This window comes from Lepus europaeus, chromosome 17, assembly GCF_033115175.1.
Source record: "Lepus europaeus isolate LE1 chromosome 17, mLepTim1.pri, whole genome shotgun sequence".
Lineage (NCBI taxonomy): Eukaryota > Metazoa > Chordata > Mammalia > Lagomorpha > Leporidae > Lepus > Lepus europaeus.
The window spans coordinates 29,687,196-29,704,928 of NC_084843.1; the positions used below are offsets into that span (position 1 = coordinate 29,687,196).

At 42.0% G+C, this 17,733-nt stretch overlaps 1 protein-coding gene and 1 long non-coding RNA gene across 8 annotated transcripts in view; one reads left to right on the plus strand and one right to left on the minus strand.

Moving 5' to 3' along the window:
* Nucleotides 1-7,139: 7,139 nt before the first annotated feature.
* Nucleotides 7,140-17,733, minus strand: part of CUTC (cutC copper transporter) — a 35,180-nt gene continuing 24,586 nt past the window's right edge. The window contains exons 7-9 of one of the 7 annotated variants that reach the window (XM_062214908.1): nt 15,241-15,268; nt 9,571-9,676; nt 7,140-7,820 (exon numbers count right to left, since the gene is read on the minus strand). In XM_062214908.1, coding sequence (XP_062070892.1) covers nt 7,706-7,820; nt 9,571-9,676; nt 15,241-15,268 — 249 coding nt within the window. In that variant the 3' untranslated portion in view covers nt 7,140-7,705. Of the gene's footprint in view, nt 7,821-9,570; nt 9,677-10,275; nt 10,480-15,240; nt 15,269-17,733 lie in introns of those variants that run through there. The other 6 variants (XM_062214909.1, XR_009868355.1, XM_062214910.1 and 3 more) reach the window with 6 other exon arrangements.
* Nucleotides 7,544-14,541, plus strand: LOC133776170 (uncharacterized). The gene is made up of 3 exons (XR_009868357.1): nt 7,544-7,621; nt 13,898-13,979; nt 14,462-14,541. It is a non-coding gene; the product is annotated as an uncharacterized LOC133776170 (long non-coding RNA).

Genomic DNA, 17,733 nt, shown 5'->3' on the forward strand with positions numbered 1-17,733 from the left:
AGAAGGTGAGAGAGAGAGAGAGAGAATTCCATCCCATCCGCTGGTTCACTCCACAGATGGCCAAAATGGCCAAAGCCAGGAGCAAGGAGCTTCTTCCGGATCTCCCACACAGGTGTGGGGGCGCAAGGACTTGGGGTATCTTCTACTGATTTCCCAGGCCACAGCATGGAGCTGGATGGGAAGAGGAACAGCCAGGACTCAAATGGGCTTTCATATGGGATGCTGGCACCGCGGGTGGTGGCTTTACCCACTAAGCTGCAGTGCCGGCCCCTCTATTACTCAGTGCTGAGTTTGATTACTGGGTTAAAAAAATGGCACCAACTAGGTAATTATTTTTTTAATAGTTATTTATTTGAAAGTCAGAGTTACATAGAGAGAGAAGGAGAGGCAGAGAGAGAGGTCTTCCATTCCGCTGGTTCACTCCCCAAATGATCGCAATGGCCAGAGCTGAGCTGATCCGAAGCCTGGAGCCAGGAGCTTCTTCCAGGTCTCCTACATGGGTGCAGGGGCCCAAGGACTTGGGCCATCCTCTACTGCTTTCCCAGGACATAACAGAGAGCACGATTGGAAGAGGAGCAGCCAGGACTCAAACTGGTGCCCATATGGGATGCTGGTGCTGCAGGTTGGGGCTTTAACCCGCTGCGCTACAGTGCCAGCCCCAGGAAAGTAATTATTAACATTAAATTCGCACGTTTATGACTAGCAAATAATCTATAATGTGATTTTTGGGCATCATGTGGATATTTAGCTTCTAATAAATCTCTTACCTAATGGGTTTATCTTTGCTTTATTTCATTAAGATTTACAAATAGTTTTTCTTTAAAGGGATAGGTTGTTACAAGCATTCACATACTAAGTTTTCATGTGGACATGGTTTCAATTCTTTGGGGTATATATCTAGGAGTGCAATTGCTGAGTCATATGGCAACTCTATCTTTAACAGTTTGAGAAATTCTCTGATTGTTTTATAAAATGGATGCATGAGTGTGCTGGCTTTGTGATGCAGCCAGTTAACCTGCCACTTATACTCTGGCACCTCACATCAAAGTGCCAGTTTGAGTCCTGGCTGCTCTGCTTCTGATCCAGCTCCTTGCTGGTATGCCTAGGAAGATAGAAGATGGCCCCTTTCACCCATGTAAGAGATCCAGATGGAGTTCCGGGCACCCAATCCCATCCATTGCAGCCATTTGGGGAACTGAACCAAAGGATAGAAGTTCTCTTTATCTTTCTGTCTCACTGCTCTGTCACTCTGCTTTTCAAATAAAATTAAGAGATTAAAAAAACAGATGTACCATTTTTCATTCCCACCAGCAGTATATGGGGTTCTAGCTGCTCCACATCTTACTCAACACTTGCTGGTCAGTCTTGGATTAGTCATCCTAGTGGGTATGAGATAGTATCTCACAATGGTTATTTTCTTCTCTAACGACTTACATGGTGCCACTTTTCACGTGCTTGTTTGATTTTATGCCTTCTTTGGAGAAATGTCTATTAAATCATTTTCCATTTAAAAATTGGTTTACAGCGGATGGAAGACCTCTCTTTCTCCCTCTCCTCTCTCTGTGTAACTCTTTCAAATAAATAAATCTTTAAAAAATTGATTTTGAAGTGTTCTTTATATATTCTGGTTACAAGATTCCCGTTAGACACAAGCTTTGCAAAAATTCCTATTCTGTTTCTTTTCAGTTTTCTTGAAGCTATTAATAAAATCTTTCCACTCTGATAGTCTAATTCATTCCATATATTTTGTTGTTGCTATTTATATTTCAGGTGTTATATCTAAGAAGGTTTTGCTCAAGATCACAAAGATTTACTCCTGTTTTCTCCTTATGAGGCTTATGTTTTAGCTCTTACTTTTAGGCCAATGATCCCTATAATTTTTATATATAATGTAAGGGTCCAAATTAATTTTTGTATGTGAACATATAGTTGTTCCAGAACTATGTTACGACTATTCTTGGAGCAGGTGTTTAGCCTAGCAGTTAAGACACCAGCATCCTACCTACAGGCCCTGGATTCAATCCCTGTCTCTGGCTCCTGACTCCCTGCTAATGCAGACCCTGGGAGACAGTGGTCATGGATCAAGTGTTTGTCTTACTGCTACCCATGAGGGAGACCTAGAATACATTCCTGGATACGGCCCTGGCCCAGCTACATTTGGGTATTGTGGGTATTTGGGGACTGAATCATGGGTGGGAATTGTTTTCTTAAAAGCAAACAAAATAAAACCCCTATCCTTTCTCCAGTGAATTGTCCTGGAACTCTAAAAATCCAACTATATGGGGCTGACACTGTGATGTAGCAGGTAAAGCTGCTGGCTGCAATGTTGATATCCCTTATCAGCGCCAGTTCCTGTTGTGGGTGCTCCACTTGCGATCCAGTTCCCTGCTATTGGCTCGGGAAAATACAGCAGACAGCCACGTGTTTGTGGCCGGGTCAGCCACATGGGAGACCTGAATGAAGCTACTGGATCCTGTCTTTGGCCTGGCCATTGCTGCCATTTGGGGAATGAATCAGCAGATGTCTCTCCTTCTCTAACTTTCAAAATAAATAAGTACATCTTTAAAAAAAATTTCAAGCATTTCGGAATTCTCATATTCCAATGACATAAATTTATCTTGATGCCAATACTACGGTATCTAGATTAATTAGGTAGTGAGTTTAAGTAACTGATTTTGAGTCTACTATTTTTTTTTTTTTCAAGATTGTTTGGCTATTTGGTTTGGTTCTTTGCACTTCCAGATGAAATTTATCAACTTGTGGGGAAAAAAAAAAAAAAAAAAAAAGTTGAAATTATGACAGGCATTACACTGAATCTAGAGTGACTTTCAATCTTAAAAACATTAAATTTTCCAAGCTATGAACATACATCTAATAGTTTTATTTCCATATTTGTTTATTTTATATTTCAAAAAAACAAACTGCAGTGCTTTGTAGTTTTCAGTGTAATCTTACACTTCTATGGCTAAATTTCTTAAGTATTTCACTTGATGCTATAATAAATTGAATTTTTTAAAAATTTATTTATTTGAAAGTCAGAGATACACAGAGGAGAGGCAGAGAGAGGTCTTCCATCCGATGGTTCACTCCCCAACTGGCCACAATGGCTGGAGCTGTGCTGATCTGAAGCTAGGAGCCAGGAGCTTCCCCCAGGTCTCCCATGTGGGTGCAGGAGCCCAAGGACTTGGGCCATCTTCTACTGCTTTCCCAGGCCATATGAGAGCTGGATGGGAAGTGGAGCAGCCGGGACTCGAACTTGCGCCTATATGGAATGCCAGCCCTTCAGGCCAGGGCATTAACCCACTGAGCCACAGTGCCAGTACGAATTCTTTTATTTAGAATTATTCCTTGCTGGTGTATAGTAATACAACTGATTTTGCATATTGATCTTGTAAAAACTTGCTGAAATTGTATATTAATTTTAAGGTTGTACGTGGATGTTTTAGTATTTGCTATATACAAAATCATGTCACCTGTAAACAGTGTTTTACTTCTTCCTTTCCAATCTGGATTCCGTTTTTCTCACTTACTTGCTCTGGCTGAAATCTCCAGTACAATATTCAGTAGAAGTGATGAGAGTGGATGTTTTGTTTTGCTCTTCATCATATGGAAAAAGTATCAAGTATAATCGCAGCCATGGGTTTCTTTTTTTTTTTTTTTTAATAGATGCTCTTCTTCAGGTTGAGAAATTTCTTACTCCAAGTTTGCCTAGAGTTTTTAATCACAAAAGGGTGCTAGATTTTTTCAAGTGATTTTCTGTCAACTGAGATGACAATATGATTTTTGTCCTTTAATAACATGGTGTTTTACATTTGTTCATTTTGGAGCATTAAAGTAGCCTTGCATTCCTAGGCCAACTCCCATTTGGTCATAGTGTACAATCTGTTTTACACTGCTGCATTTGGTCTGCAAGTCTTTTGTTGGGGACTTTGACAAAAGGTATCAATATTTAGGACTTTTTTGTCTCTTTGGAAATAGAGAATACTGGCTTCATAGGAAGAGTTGGGAAGTATTCCTCTTATTTTTTAAAAATTTTGAGGACTGATGTTAATTCCTCTTTAAATGTTTGAAGAATTCACCAGTGAAGTCTGCCTAACTTTTACAGTAGCTTTATAATTTCCACATCTCTGCGTGTTTCATACTAATTTTCCTAAAAGAAGGTATCCCTTTAATGGCTTTTCACCATCTACTAAATCAAATACACACTCCCATCCCATCTTTCCTTCTGGATCTCTTCTTTCCAAGGTTGCTCTGTACCCTTTCCAAAGTAAATCATGTAGCCTCTCCAGACTTCTCCCAATTTTTCTCTCCAGCCATTGGCCTTATCAAGAATAAAAACTAATGAATTCTCTGGAGAAGGCAGAAAAGGCTGTGAATACTGGCCTATTTTAACATTTGGTCCTGAAACATTTGAACTATGTTTTACACTCCTTGATGATGTTCATACAATGCTGTATATATTTTAGCCAAAATAAGTTCACATTAAATCCATTGTAAACCACATTTTGACTAGGTTGTCATTTTTTTTTTTAAAGATTTGGCCAGCACCGTGGCTCAATAGGCTAATCCTCTGCTTGCGGCACCGGCACACCGGGTTCTAGTCCTGGTTGCCCCTCTTCCAGTTCAGCTCTCTGCTGTGGCCCAGGAGTGCAGTGGAGGATGGCCCAAGTCCTTGGGCCCTGCACCTGCATGGGAGACCAGGAGAAGCACCTGGCTCCTGGCTTCGGATCAGCGTGGTGCGCCGGCCACAGCGGCCATTGGAGGGTGAACCAATGGAAAAGGAAGACCTTCCTATTTGTCTCTCTCACTGTCCACTCTGCCTGTCAAAAAAAGATTTATTTGAAAGGCAGAGTTAGAGAGAGAGAGAGAGAGGTCTTCCACCTGCTGGCTCACTCCCCAGATGGCTGCAACAGCCAGAGATGGGCTGATCTAATGCCAGGAGCCAGGAGATTCTTCTGGGACTCCCATGCAGGTGCAGGGTTCAATGACTTGGACCATCTTCCACTGTTTTCCCAGGCATAGAAGAAAGCTGGATCAGAAGTGGAGCAGCCAGGACACCAACCAGTGTCCATGTGGGATGCCAGCACTGCAGGTAGTGGCTTTACCTGCTATGCCACAGTATCGGCCCCAACTTGGTTATCTTTAACTATCATTTGGAGTTACGACTTCTTCTCTGTCAGTACCATATTCTAGTTTGTTTCACTAGTCTTCCTCTAATAAGACTTTCTCCCAATACTTGTCACTTCTGAAATTTTAATACCACTATACACAAAGGTACTTCAAAACATTTGTGGAAAAACAGTTTATTTTGGTACAAACATTTGGAATCTGTGCACAGAGAGATGGCCAAAAAGTTTATGGACAATGCATATTATGAAAAACTGCAGGGACTTCAAATGCTTTTCACCAAAATTAATTGCATTTTTTCCATGAATTTTTTGAAGTACCCTTGTACTACATATTTTTTGAAATCTCTCAGAATTACCTACATTATTTGGTAAACTGATAGATTGCTGGGTCCAATTACAGAGTCTGATATCATAGATTTGGGGGACTGGAGCTCAAAAACTCTCATCTTTAATAAATTCCCAGATGACACTGATGCTGTTAGTTTGATAACCACACTTCGGGAAAGGAGCTGATAGAATACTGGAAAGCTAATTATAACTTCTTCAGCTGAACTAGAGAAACATAGGGAAACAGTTAATAATACATAATCTGCATTTAACTTTCAAATATTCCTATTTTTGTAGACAGGGTTTTCGAACTCTTGGTTTATGAGCCACCAGTGAGCCCTTTTTAAGGCACAAAGGATCATAAGAAACCAAAATATAAATGACCTGAGGCTGGCACCTCAGCTCAATAGGCTAATCCTCCGCCTTGTGGCACTGGAACCCCGGGTTCTAGTCCCGGTCGGGGCGCTGGATTCTGTCCCGGTTGCCCCTCTTCCAGGCCAGCTCTCTGCTATGGCCCGGGAGTGCAGTGGAGGATGGCCCAAGTGGTTGGGTCCTGCACCCCCATGGGAGACCAGGATAAGCACCTGGCTCCTGCCTTCGGAACAGCGCGGTGCGCCGGCCGCAGCGCACCAGCCGCGGCGGCCATTGGAGGGTGAACCAATGGCAAAAGGAAGACCTTTCTCTTTGCCTCTCTCTCTCACTAGCCACTCTGCCTGTCAAAAAGTGAAAAAAAAAAAAAAAAAAAAAGAGAGGCAGGTCTGGAGCTGCTGGAGCTCAGCTGATATAAAGCCAGGAGCCAGAAGCTTCTTTCAGGTCTCTCACTTGAGTGCAGGGGTCCAAGCACTTGGGCCATCTTCTGCTTGCCCAGGCCATAGCAGAGAGCTGGATTGGAAGTGGAGCAGCTAAGACTTGAAATGGTGCTCATGTGGGATGCCAACACTGCAGGCCATGGCTTTACCTGCTACACTACAGTGACGTCCCCTCAGTAAATATTTTTTAAAGATTTATTTATTTATTTGAAAATCAGAGTTATACAGAGACAGAGGGGCAGAGGCAGAGGCAGAGAGAGGTCAGTCTTCCATCGTTAGTTCACTTCCCAAAATGGCTGCAATGGCTGGAGCTGCACCAATCTGAAGCCAGGAGCCAGGACCCTCTCCTGGGTATCCCACGTGGGTGCAGGGGCCCAAGGACTTGGGCCCTGTTTTACTGCTTTCCTGGGTTACAGCAGAGAGCTGGATCAGAAGTGGAGCAGCCAGGACTTGAACCAGCACCCATATGGGATGCCGGCACTGCAGGTGGCAGTTTTACCCATTACACCACAGAGCCAGCCCTAGCACATATTTTAAACACTAGACTTAAGCGGAAAAAAATCAAGGTAGGGATTACCTTATGCTTCTTATATTCATATTCACGTACTGGAGGGTACAGGGTAAATGCTGGCTTTATCATTCAATGCCTGGAATCCTGGGAAAGGCTTTTAAACTATCAAAAATTAATACCAGAAAGCTAATCTGGGTAAAAGGAACCAACATTTAATGAGGGCTTACCATGTATCTGGTGCTTTAACATGAGTATATCACTTAAAATGGAGATGATAACATGGCCTGCTTTTGTCTCTAGGGAAGATCATACAGAGAAGTCCAAGCATGGGGGAGGGCCAGGCCAAAATTCCAAATATGTGCAAGTGCATATGATGCTGAATTTAGGAGCTTTTATATCCTACTCAACTCTGGGAATTTTTATGCTGTATCACTTCACTTTGCATCCTTAACACCTCATCTAGGACAGCATATACAATAAATACATCATGAAAAGAGAAAATGAAGTAAAAAGCAAAACAAAATCTTCCTTTTCATACTTGGCTATGGAGTGCATTCAGGGTAAAAATAAGAGGCCATATCATAATAGAGTGGAAATTTTTATTTTATAAATGAAAAAGCAAAACGTTGCTACTGAATTGATCCTGAAGTCACACTCTAAATTCGTACCTTGCAGCTGAGTATTCCCAGTTCACCACAAACTAAGTCTGTCTGCAGAGAAGGCACAGACCAGATTTATTCATGATGACAGCAATGGCTGGCAAGATTAAGCAAAGAAAGTGATTGTATCTCTGTTTCAAGTTCCTTTTCTTCTGGAAAACATTCTCCATGGCCATGTGAAGAGAAGTAAGTTAAAACTGTCTCATAAGAAATTGTAGGTTATTCTTCTACCTTTATCCAGTGATCATCATGTATCTCAGAGAGGTCTGGCTAAACCAGGATATTCTTTGCAATAGCATTCAAAGTCCTTACTTTGGTCACATCTGTTACCTTTACAGAATATTCTGAGCTAGAAAGTGAGGCTCCCATAGCAACAGAGGAATTTCTGCAATAGAAATAAAAAAGGACAGATAATTTTGTAAACTGTTAAATGAGCCCTCTCATTACATAGACTATTTCATGGCTCAAGAACAGAGTAGGTCAAGGACCGTGCACTACCATTTCATAATTTTCCTTATTAATTACTTGAAATACCTAATAGCTAAAACTATTAGATAGTATACTTGACTTTATATGTGGAAAAATAAGTACTGAATTGCTTCTTTTTAAACTTCATTTTCCCTAACTTATAAAAAGAGGCATTCAACTACTATTAAATTACAGGAACTTCCTCAAGTATAAAAGCCAACAAGGCCGGCGCCATGGCTCAACAGGCTAATCCTCCGCCTTGTGGCACTGGCACACCGGGTTCTAGTCCTGGTCCGGGCACCGGATTCTATCCCGGTTGCCTCTCTTCCAGGCCAGCTCTCTGCTATGGCCCGGGAGTGCAGTGGAGGATGGCCCAAGTCCTTGGGCCCTGCACCCGCATGGGAGACCAGGAGAAGCACTTGGCTCCTGGCTTCGGATCAGCGCGGTGCGCTGGCTGTGGCGGCCATTGGAGGGTGAACCAACGGCAAAAAGGAAGACCTTTCTCTCTGTCACTCTCTCTCACTATCCACTCTGCCTGTCCAAAAAAAAAAAAAAAAAAAGCCAACAAATAGTTTCAATTCCTTAATGGTGGTGTAATTTCAAGTAATTGAAAACAGAGATCAAAGGTGAAGGAAAACTGACTAAATATTAAAAGTAGGAGGAATGACAATGGCGATGACTCTTTCATCCTTATACCATAGTTACTCTGCTGAAGGAAAGCAAAGGTGAATGGGCATGTGTATAACTGACTCATTTGTAGCCTGGCTGTTGAATTAGTTTATTATTAACACATCTGAGTTTAGCAATACCTTAAGGATATACAGGTTCACCTAAGTTCAGAAGACTCTATCTTTTATTTTAAAAGATTTATTGACTGATTGATTGATTTGAAAGTTAGAGAAAGAGAAATCTTCCATCTGCTGGTTTAACTCCCCAGAGGGCTCCAATGGCCAGGGTTAGGACAGGCGGAAACCAGGAGCCAGGAGCGTCTTCTGAGTTTCCTACACGGGTGGCAGGGGCTCAAGCACTTGGGCCATCTTCTGCTACTTTTCCCAGGCCATTAGCAAGGAGATGGATTGGAAGAGGAGCAGCTGGGTTACGAATGGTATGCCAGTGTTGCAGGCGGCTTTACCTGCTATGCCACAATGCTGGCCCCAGGTCCTGCTACTTTAAGGCAGGACAAGAACAGTTTTAGAAATGCTTTTCGGCCGGCGCCATGGCTCAACAGGCTAATCCTCTGCCTTGCGGCGCCAGCACACCGGGTTCTAGTCCCGGTTGGGGCGCCGGATTCTATCCCGGTTGCCCCTCTTCCAGGCCAGCTCTCTGCTATGGCCCGGGAAGGCAGTGGAGGATGGCCCAAGTGCTTGGGCCCTGCACCCCATGGGAGACCAGGAGAAGCACCTGGCTCCTGGCTTCGGATCAGCGCGGTGCGCCGGCCGCAGCAGCCATTGGAGGGTGAACCAACAGCAAAAAGGAAGACCTTTCTCTCTTTCTCTCACTGTCCACTCTGCCTGTCCAAAAAAAAAAAAAAAAAGAAATGCTTTTCAACTACAAAACAACTATAATACTTACACACCAATAACTACACTCCAGTCACTAATCATGACATCAATTAAGAGAAGATTAATCTCATCCCTTCTTGTATTAATCAAAGAATACATTTTTACCGAAACTTCATTCCTGAGTCTCTAGCAGATCGAGCAGAACAGTGGAATTCTGTGGCCCCTGAACCCTCAAGGATCCTTTGTAGGTTTCTGTCTGTTATGCCACCCCCTGTTGGAAAGAATAAGTGCCACGTTAAGGAGAATTTTTCACAAAATTTAATGAATAAAAATGACTTTTTTCTGTACTTAAAATCCTCATTCTTAAACTTCTCATTGATTCAAGAATTATTCTCTCCCTACTAAGCTAAAATGAGATCAGAAAGTGATGAGATGAAGCCTACAAACCCTAGAGAAGAACTGCAAAGGTCATAGAATCTATGAGTGTATGATGGAGTTTAACAATGCTGTACATTAGTGACTAAATTTAAAAAGACTACCTAGGGACCAGGAAAGTCATTGAGTTTTCCATCCCTACTCTGTCCTCCAAAGCAAAATAAAACTAAAATAAGAAAGAAGCTGCAAAAGTATAACCTCAGAGATGTGTCTGAAAGACAGAACCTCAAAGATTGTCTCTCACTTAGGATTCAGACTTCACCGGAAATGGAAATAATACAAGGTGTTGTAGTTTACTTGGTTACAAGTTTCATTTTACAGAAGAATCCGATTCTACTTTATTAAAACTATGCAACTAAGTACTTAATGATGGCTGATATTAAGGTCTAGTTGTTTCAACAATAGTTAGGACAGCTGCATCCGATATTTGAGTACCTGGGTTTGAGTTCTTCCCCTGCTCCTGATTCCATCTTCCTGCTAATGAGTACCTTAAGAGTCAGCTGTTGATGGCTTGGGTGGTTGTGTGTCGGCCTGGATGAATTCCCAGTTCTGGCTTTGGCCTGGCCCAGCCCTGATGGCTATTGAGCATCTGGGGAGCAACCCAGTGCATGGGAGCTCTCTCACTCTGTTTGCCTTTCTCTATAAATAAATATAAATAAATTTTAGAAAGATTCATGGAAAATGTGTATTATGAAAAACCGACATGGATCTCAAAGACTTTTGAACCAAAAATAAACTCACATTTTAATTCCATTTTCCAAGAACTTTCTGAAGTAACCTTGTATTTGTTTTGATAAACAATCTTTTTAGTATTTATAAAAACCATAATCTGAATTGGTACAAATGGATTATAAATATGAAATTATTGTACTCATCTTTATATCCTCATCTCCTAATATGTAGGATGCAGTCAATAAATATTTTTTAATGACATCAAATGTGTATTTTGTATTTCAAGCTATTCAAGTTGCTGAAATAAAGTGCCTTTACATATTCTGAGACTCATTCATTTGGTTTCTTTTTTTCTGAGTGGTGCAGTAATACTGCCCCTAAGAGGTAAAAAACCCTAAGGCATCTGAGATCTCAGCTTTAAAGAGGGGTTCTGGCTCACTACTGCAGCTCTTCACAGATAGGCGATCTTAGACAAATTAATCTGTGGACCCTCAATTTCTTCATCAATTAAAAAAGGGATAACATAAGCATGTTGTAAGGTTTAAGAGATAAAGATGTTATATCCCCCTGAAGAATAACAAACTACCTGCCCTTTGACACACAAGTTACTCAGTGGTTATTAACCTTACTGGTTATTTCATTTTCCATACACAGCTTTATAGTTAAAAAAGGATCTCAGAGAACAGCCAGATCAATATTCTTATGTTTACGGTGAAAAAACTGGAGCTTAAAGGAGTCTCTCTAGAGGGCAAGTACTATGTCCTATTTATTTATTTATTTTTTGACAGGTAGAGTGGACAGTGAGAGAAACAGAGAGAAAGGTCTTCCTTGTCCGTTGGTTCACCCCACAGTGGCCGCTGGGGCCAGCGCGCTACGGCCGGCATACCGCACTGATCCGAAGCCAGGAGCCAGGTGCTTCTCCTGGTCTCCCATGTGGGTGCAGGGCCCAAGGACTTGGGCCATCCTCCACTGCCTTCCCAGGCCACAGCAGAGAGCTGGACTGGAAGAGGAGCAACCGGGACAGAATCTGGTGCCTCAACCGGGACTAGAACCCAGTGTGCCGGCGCCGCAGGTGAAGGATTAGCCTAGTGAGCCGCAGTGCCGGCCAGTCCTATTTACTTTTGTATTTCCAATGATGAATACTCATTAGGCATTCAGACTGACTTACCTACAAATTTTTAATTGTTATTTAGATGAAACTGTAGTAATTTAAGTTTACTCTGTGAACTCTTCAAGTACATTACTTCAGATTCATTTCTATTTTCTGCCATAATTAGCATATTACATATAATTACATTTAACATATGATTAGTATTCACTTCATAAGGGCTGTTAAATAAATTCATCACAAATATTTCTATATATAAAATATACTCTGACTTAAAACTATCAGTTTCTTGGGACTAGCGCTGTGGCCTAGTAGGTTAAGCCTCTGCCTGTGGCTCTGGCATCAATATGGGCATCAGTTAGTGTCCCAGCTGCTCCTCTTCTGATCCAGTTTCCTGCTAATATGCCTGGGAAAGCAGTAAAAGACGGCCGAAGCACCTGGGCCCCTGCACCCATGTGGGAGATCCAGAAGAAGCTCCTCGCTCCTAGCTTCTGATCAGTCCAGCTCCGGCCATTACAGCCATTTGAGGACTGAACCAAAAGATGGAAGACTTCTGTCTCTCCCTCTGTAACTCTGCCTCTCAAATAAATAAATAAGTCTTAAAAACAAAGTAAAGACAAAACTATCAATTTAAGGAAGTAGTTTCTTGTATGATTTTGTGTCCTAAGTAGTCCTTGGACACAGCAGATAGCTTAATAGCTACAAATTAGGCAAAGACACTCTAAGCTAACAACTGTCTAATTCTGGGTGTATTAGTTGTCCAGACTAAATATATTTAGTCTTAAATGGAAAAGTAGCAGACTCAGAGAGTCTCTAACATTCCTTGGCTAATTTATATAGGGATTCAACTGGCCAAACAACATGTTTTCTACATACTTATGTTTTAGGGACTTGGCTATAAGTCAAAGTCTTCCTAAGTATCTGATAATATCCCCTACATGGCTAGGGCTGGGCCAGGCTATAGCTGGGATCCAGGAACTCAGTTCAGGTCTCCCACATGAGTGGAATTACTGGAGCCACTATCACCATCTCCCAGAGTGCACATCAGCACAAAGCTGCAATCTGCAGCAGAGCTGGACTCAAACTCCAGGTAGTCCAACACAGAATGCGGGTGTCTTAACCCAAGGCCAAGCACTAGCACCCACAGGGCCTCTTCTTCAAAACTTTTTATTTTTTAAAGATTTATTTACTTATTTGAAAGTCAAAGTTACAGAGAGAGTGAGTGAGTGAGATACAGTGACAATCTCCCATTTTCTGGTTCACTCCCCAAATGGTAGCAACAGCCAGGGATGGACCAAGGTGAAAGCCAGGAGCTTCATCTGGTTCTTTCACGTGGGTGGCAAGGACCCACATACTTGATTCATCTTCCCTTGCTTTTCCCAGGCACATAAGCAGGGAGATGAATTCAAAGAGCTGAAACAGGGACATGAACCTGTGCCTATAAGAGATACTGGCACCTTTACCTGTTACACCACAATGTCAGCCCCCACAAAGCTTTATTGATTTTTCTTTATACTGGAAAGACAGAGAGAAATCTTCCACCCACAGGCTCTCTCCCCAAATGCCTGTAACAGATAGGGCTGTGCCAAGCTGAAGCTAGGAGCCAGGTCTCCCACATGGGTGGCAGGGACCCAAGTACTTGGGCATCACCTCCCAGGTTGAGCATTGGCAGCAGGGTGGAGTGGAAGTGGAGGAGCTGGGACTTGAACCTGGCACCCCGATACAGGATGTGGGCATCTCAATCAGTGACTTAACTGCTGTGCTAAATGCATGTCCCAGTGGCCCTCTTTTAAAAGTTGCTCTTGGGGCTGGCACTGTGGCGTAGCAGGTAAAGCTGCCTCCTGCAGTGCCAGCATCCCATATGGGCTCCAGTTCAAGTCCCGGCTGCTCCACTTCTGATCCGGCTCTCTGCTATGGACTGGGAAAGCAGCAGAAAATGGCCCAAGTCCTTGGGCCCCTGCACCCATGTGAGAAACCTGGTGGAAGCTCCTGGCTTCAGATCGGTGTAGCTCCATCTGTTGCAACTGTCTGGGGAGTGAACCAGCGGATGGAAGCCCTCTCTCTCTGCCTCTCTGTGACTCTGCCTTTCAAAAAAGTTGCCCTTTGTCTGGTTGTCTCCATTTTGAACGCTGGTCAGTCTTGGCATCACTAGTAGTTAAGGTGACCAGAGATTGAATGCTTTTTGATATGGTTTAATAAGAGGTATAGAGAATCACCCATTAGCATTTTCACCAAAAATATTTATCCAGAATCTAATCAAACCTTATGACCTATCAGATTACAGGAAATACAGACTAGAGGAACAAGCTAAACAATGTCAACAGAAAACAGTAACCCAGAAAGTAGGACATTCTACACAGTAAGTAGTCCAACCTTTTTAAATGTAATTTTTTTCTAAGAAGGCAGGAAAAAGAAAAACTTCTATATTGAAAGATATTAAGAAAGATAACCATATGAAATATTTGTTCCTTGAAGGGCTCCTAGTCTGAACAGAACAGCTAGAAAAAACATTTTAGGGCCAACTGGAGAAAGACAAGTACAGACTGAGTGTTAAACGGAATTTGGGAATTAGGGTTTACTTTGATAGGTGTGATAATGGTATTGTGGTTATAGTAAAATGTCTTCATTTTTTACAGATGCATAAAGATAAAATGTCGTATTTTTAACTTTTAAATTTCTCAGTATTAAAAATAGGATTGTGGTAAAATGTAGAATCTAGGGAATGGCATATGAGTACTCATTATGCTATTTTCTACCTTTTTAAAAAATGTTGAAAAATTTAATGATAAAAAGCAAAAAAAACTTAACATTGCCTTTCTATTTGTTTCACTCTGATTCTAGGTTGCTTTACCTAACTATAAACTGCCCTGGCATTGTGGTGTAGCGGGTAAAACCACCACGTGTGATGCCAGTATCCCATACGGGCACTAATTCAAGTACTGGCTGCTCCACTTCTGATCCAGTTCCCTGGTAATGACCTGGGAAAAGCAGCAGAAAACAGCCCAAGTGCTTGGGCCTTTGTATCCATAGCCTAGCACAGCCCTGGCCATTGTGACCATTTAGGGAGAGATAGAAGATCCCTCTCTCTGTTACTCTTACCTTTCAAAACATGAAATAAATCTTTAAAAAAATAAAAATGTCCTCATCTATTCATTTCTACTTAATTGATCTTCTGGTTATCATCAGAAGCATATGATCAAATTATTCTGGGTACAAGAAAGAAATCTAGTGATATTTTTAAGCACAGAGAATATTATGTTGTCTAAACACTTATACACTATTAACAATTAGGATATCTGGCCCTAACATAGCAGCATCAAACTTGGGCTACCTTACCAGAGATGAATATCCAAACTCATAAAATTTTATCCCATGGGAGTACAAACAGAGAAACTCCAATCCCAATTTACTTCCTTATGTGCTCCTTGCTCAGCTAATTTTTTAGAATGTTCTCCTTAACTAAATTTTAAATTCCAACATGGATCTCCCAAATATTTTAATTAAGCTCTTTATTCTTCTCATCAAACACTATGTACTAATACTTTGTCCCACATTCCTTCCTCCTTTGCCCTTCCTCCACTAGAGTTCAGTTTTATACTGGCAAATGGGTAGATAAATACCTGGCATTACCACAATCCTGCCTTTTGCCTGAAAAAAAGAAAAAAAATAAACAAGTAAATTTTAGTATCTTTCTCTTAAGTGGGACAATATGGCAGTGAGAACAGAAACATGTATCAAAGTACATTAAATTTTTAAAATCACCACTAAGTTTAATTTTCATCTTCTCTAGGAGCTGCTTGTGATGCTGATATCTCATACTGGGGTACAGGTTTGAGTCCTGGCTGCTCTGCTCCCTGTTAATGTGCCTGGGAAGGCAGCAGATGATGGCCCAAGAACTTGTGCCCCTGCCACTCATGTGGGAGACCAGGATAGAGTTCCTGGTTCCTGACTGTGGCCTGGTCTGGCCCTGGCTTTACAGCCATTTGGGGAACGAACCAGTGGATAGAAGATCTCTCTCTGCAGCTCTGCTTTTCAAATTAATTTATCTATCGATTTCTTTGGATCTTAAGCAAGTAAGATGTCCAGCAAATTACCTTTCTACTCAGAAAGAAATTTTATTGTATTGCTTTAAAGACTCATACTATTATGAACAGAATGAATAGGACGATATAATATAAATACTGAATAAGCATACCACGTTAAGAAAAGCCTTACTGAAAAATAATACTAATTTAAGTTGCTAGTAGGCAAAGGGGTAGACGTAAATGAATATAAATAAGATTTCACTAGGGAAAAAAAGAGCATAGCATAATGTACTAAATTCCCTAGTTTAGCATATCAATTAAAAATCATAGGCCTGGGGCCAGTGCTGTGGTATGGTATGGCGGTTGAAGCCGCTACTTGTGGTACCAGCATTCCTTATGGGCACCAGTTCCAAGTCCTGGCTACTCTACTTCTGATCCAGCTCTCTGCTATGGCCTGGGAAAGCAGTGAAAGATGGCCTGAGTGCTTAGGCCCCTGCACCTGCGTGGGAGACCCGGAAGAAGCTCCTGGCTCCTGACTTCGGATCGGCGCAGTTCTGTCCGATTGGGGAGTGAACCAGCAGATGGAAGACCTCTCTCTCTCTGCCTCTGCTTCTCTGTAGCTCTGCCTTTCAAATAAATAAATAATAAATAAATCTTTTTTTTTAAAAGATTTATTTATTCATTTGAAAGTCAGAGTTACACAGAGAGGAGAGGCAGAGAGAGAGAGGTCTTCCATCCGATGGTTCATCCCCAACTGGCTGCAGCAGCTGGAGCTGCGCCAATCCGAAGTCAGCAGCCAGGAGCTTCCTCCAGGTCCCCAAAGAGGGCACAGGGGCCCAAGGACTTGAGTCATCCTCCATTGCCTTCCCGGGCTACACCAGAGAGCTGGATTGGAATTGCAGCAGCCGGGTCTCGAACCGGCGCCCATATGGGGTGCTGGTGTTTCAGGCCAGGGCATACTGCTGAGCCACACCGCCGGCTCCAATAAATAAATCTTTAAAAAAAATCATAGGTCCATGTAACTAGGAATATGTGAATTCATTTAACTTTTGATAATTCTGAAAGGTAGATATTGAAATTGTCTTAAAACTACTGTATCCTCCACCTCTTCTCCTAAATGCCCATTTGACTTTCCAAAAAGTCATTCTTTGTCCCCATAAATGCCTTTCTCTATCTCCCTTCCACCTATTAACAATATATGTGGGATCTTCAAAAAGTTCATTGTAAATGTGGATTCTGAAAAACTCAGATGGATTCTAATAATGTTTTATATCAAAAAATCTTTTAGTTCCATTTTCCACTAACTGTGACGTACCCATTTGGGGCATAAGCCCCAAATGCTAACCACCCCTTTGAGTTACCTTTCCTTGTGAATTTCTTTATGTATGTATGTATGTACACATGTACTTGATCAAAATCTATTGTTTTTCTCCTGCTAATCTATTTTTTGCCAGTTAAATCTGTAGGCCCCCAGCACTAAGACTAAGTGGGCACGGGGCTGGCACTGTGGTGTAGTGGGTAAAACCGCCACCTGTAGTGCCAGTATCCCATATGGGTGCCAGTTGGAGTTCTGGCTGCTCTACTTCTGATCCAGCTCTCTGTTATGGCCTGGGAAAGCAGTAGAGGATGGCCCAAGTCCTTGGGATCTGAACCCATGCAGGAGACCTGGAGGAAGCTCCTGGCTCCTGGCTTCGGATTGGCACAGCTCCAGCCACTGCGGCCATTTGGGGATTGAACCAGTGGATGGAAGACCTCTCTCTCTCTCTGTCTCTCCTCTCTCTGTGTAACTCTTTCAAATAAATTAAAAAAAAAAAAAAAAAAGACAAAGAAGGCAGAAGAAAAGTTTTTCATACGGTGAACAACAAGTTCCTACTCCCAGAGAGCTTACCTAGTCAAGGAAGACAGATATATTCATATAATAAAAATTTCAGGTAGCGATGAAATCATGCCCCTATCCCTAAAGCCTTTCATGTGGACTTTATCAGACACTAGCTGTGCTTTTTTAGTTCAGTTTCTCTGATTACCAGTCAAGTTTTTACCAAAGATTAACACACTAAATTAAGGGAGTGGTATACAGGTCAGGCCAGA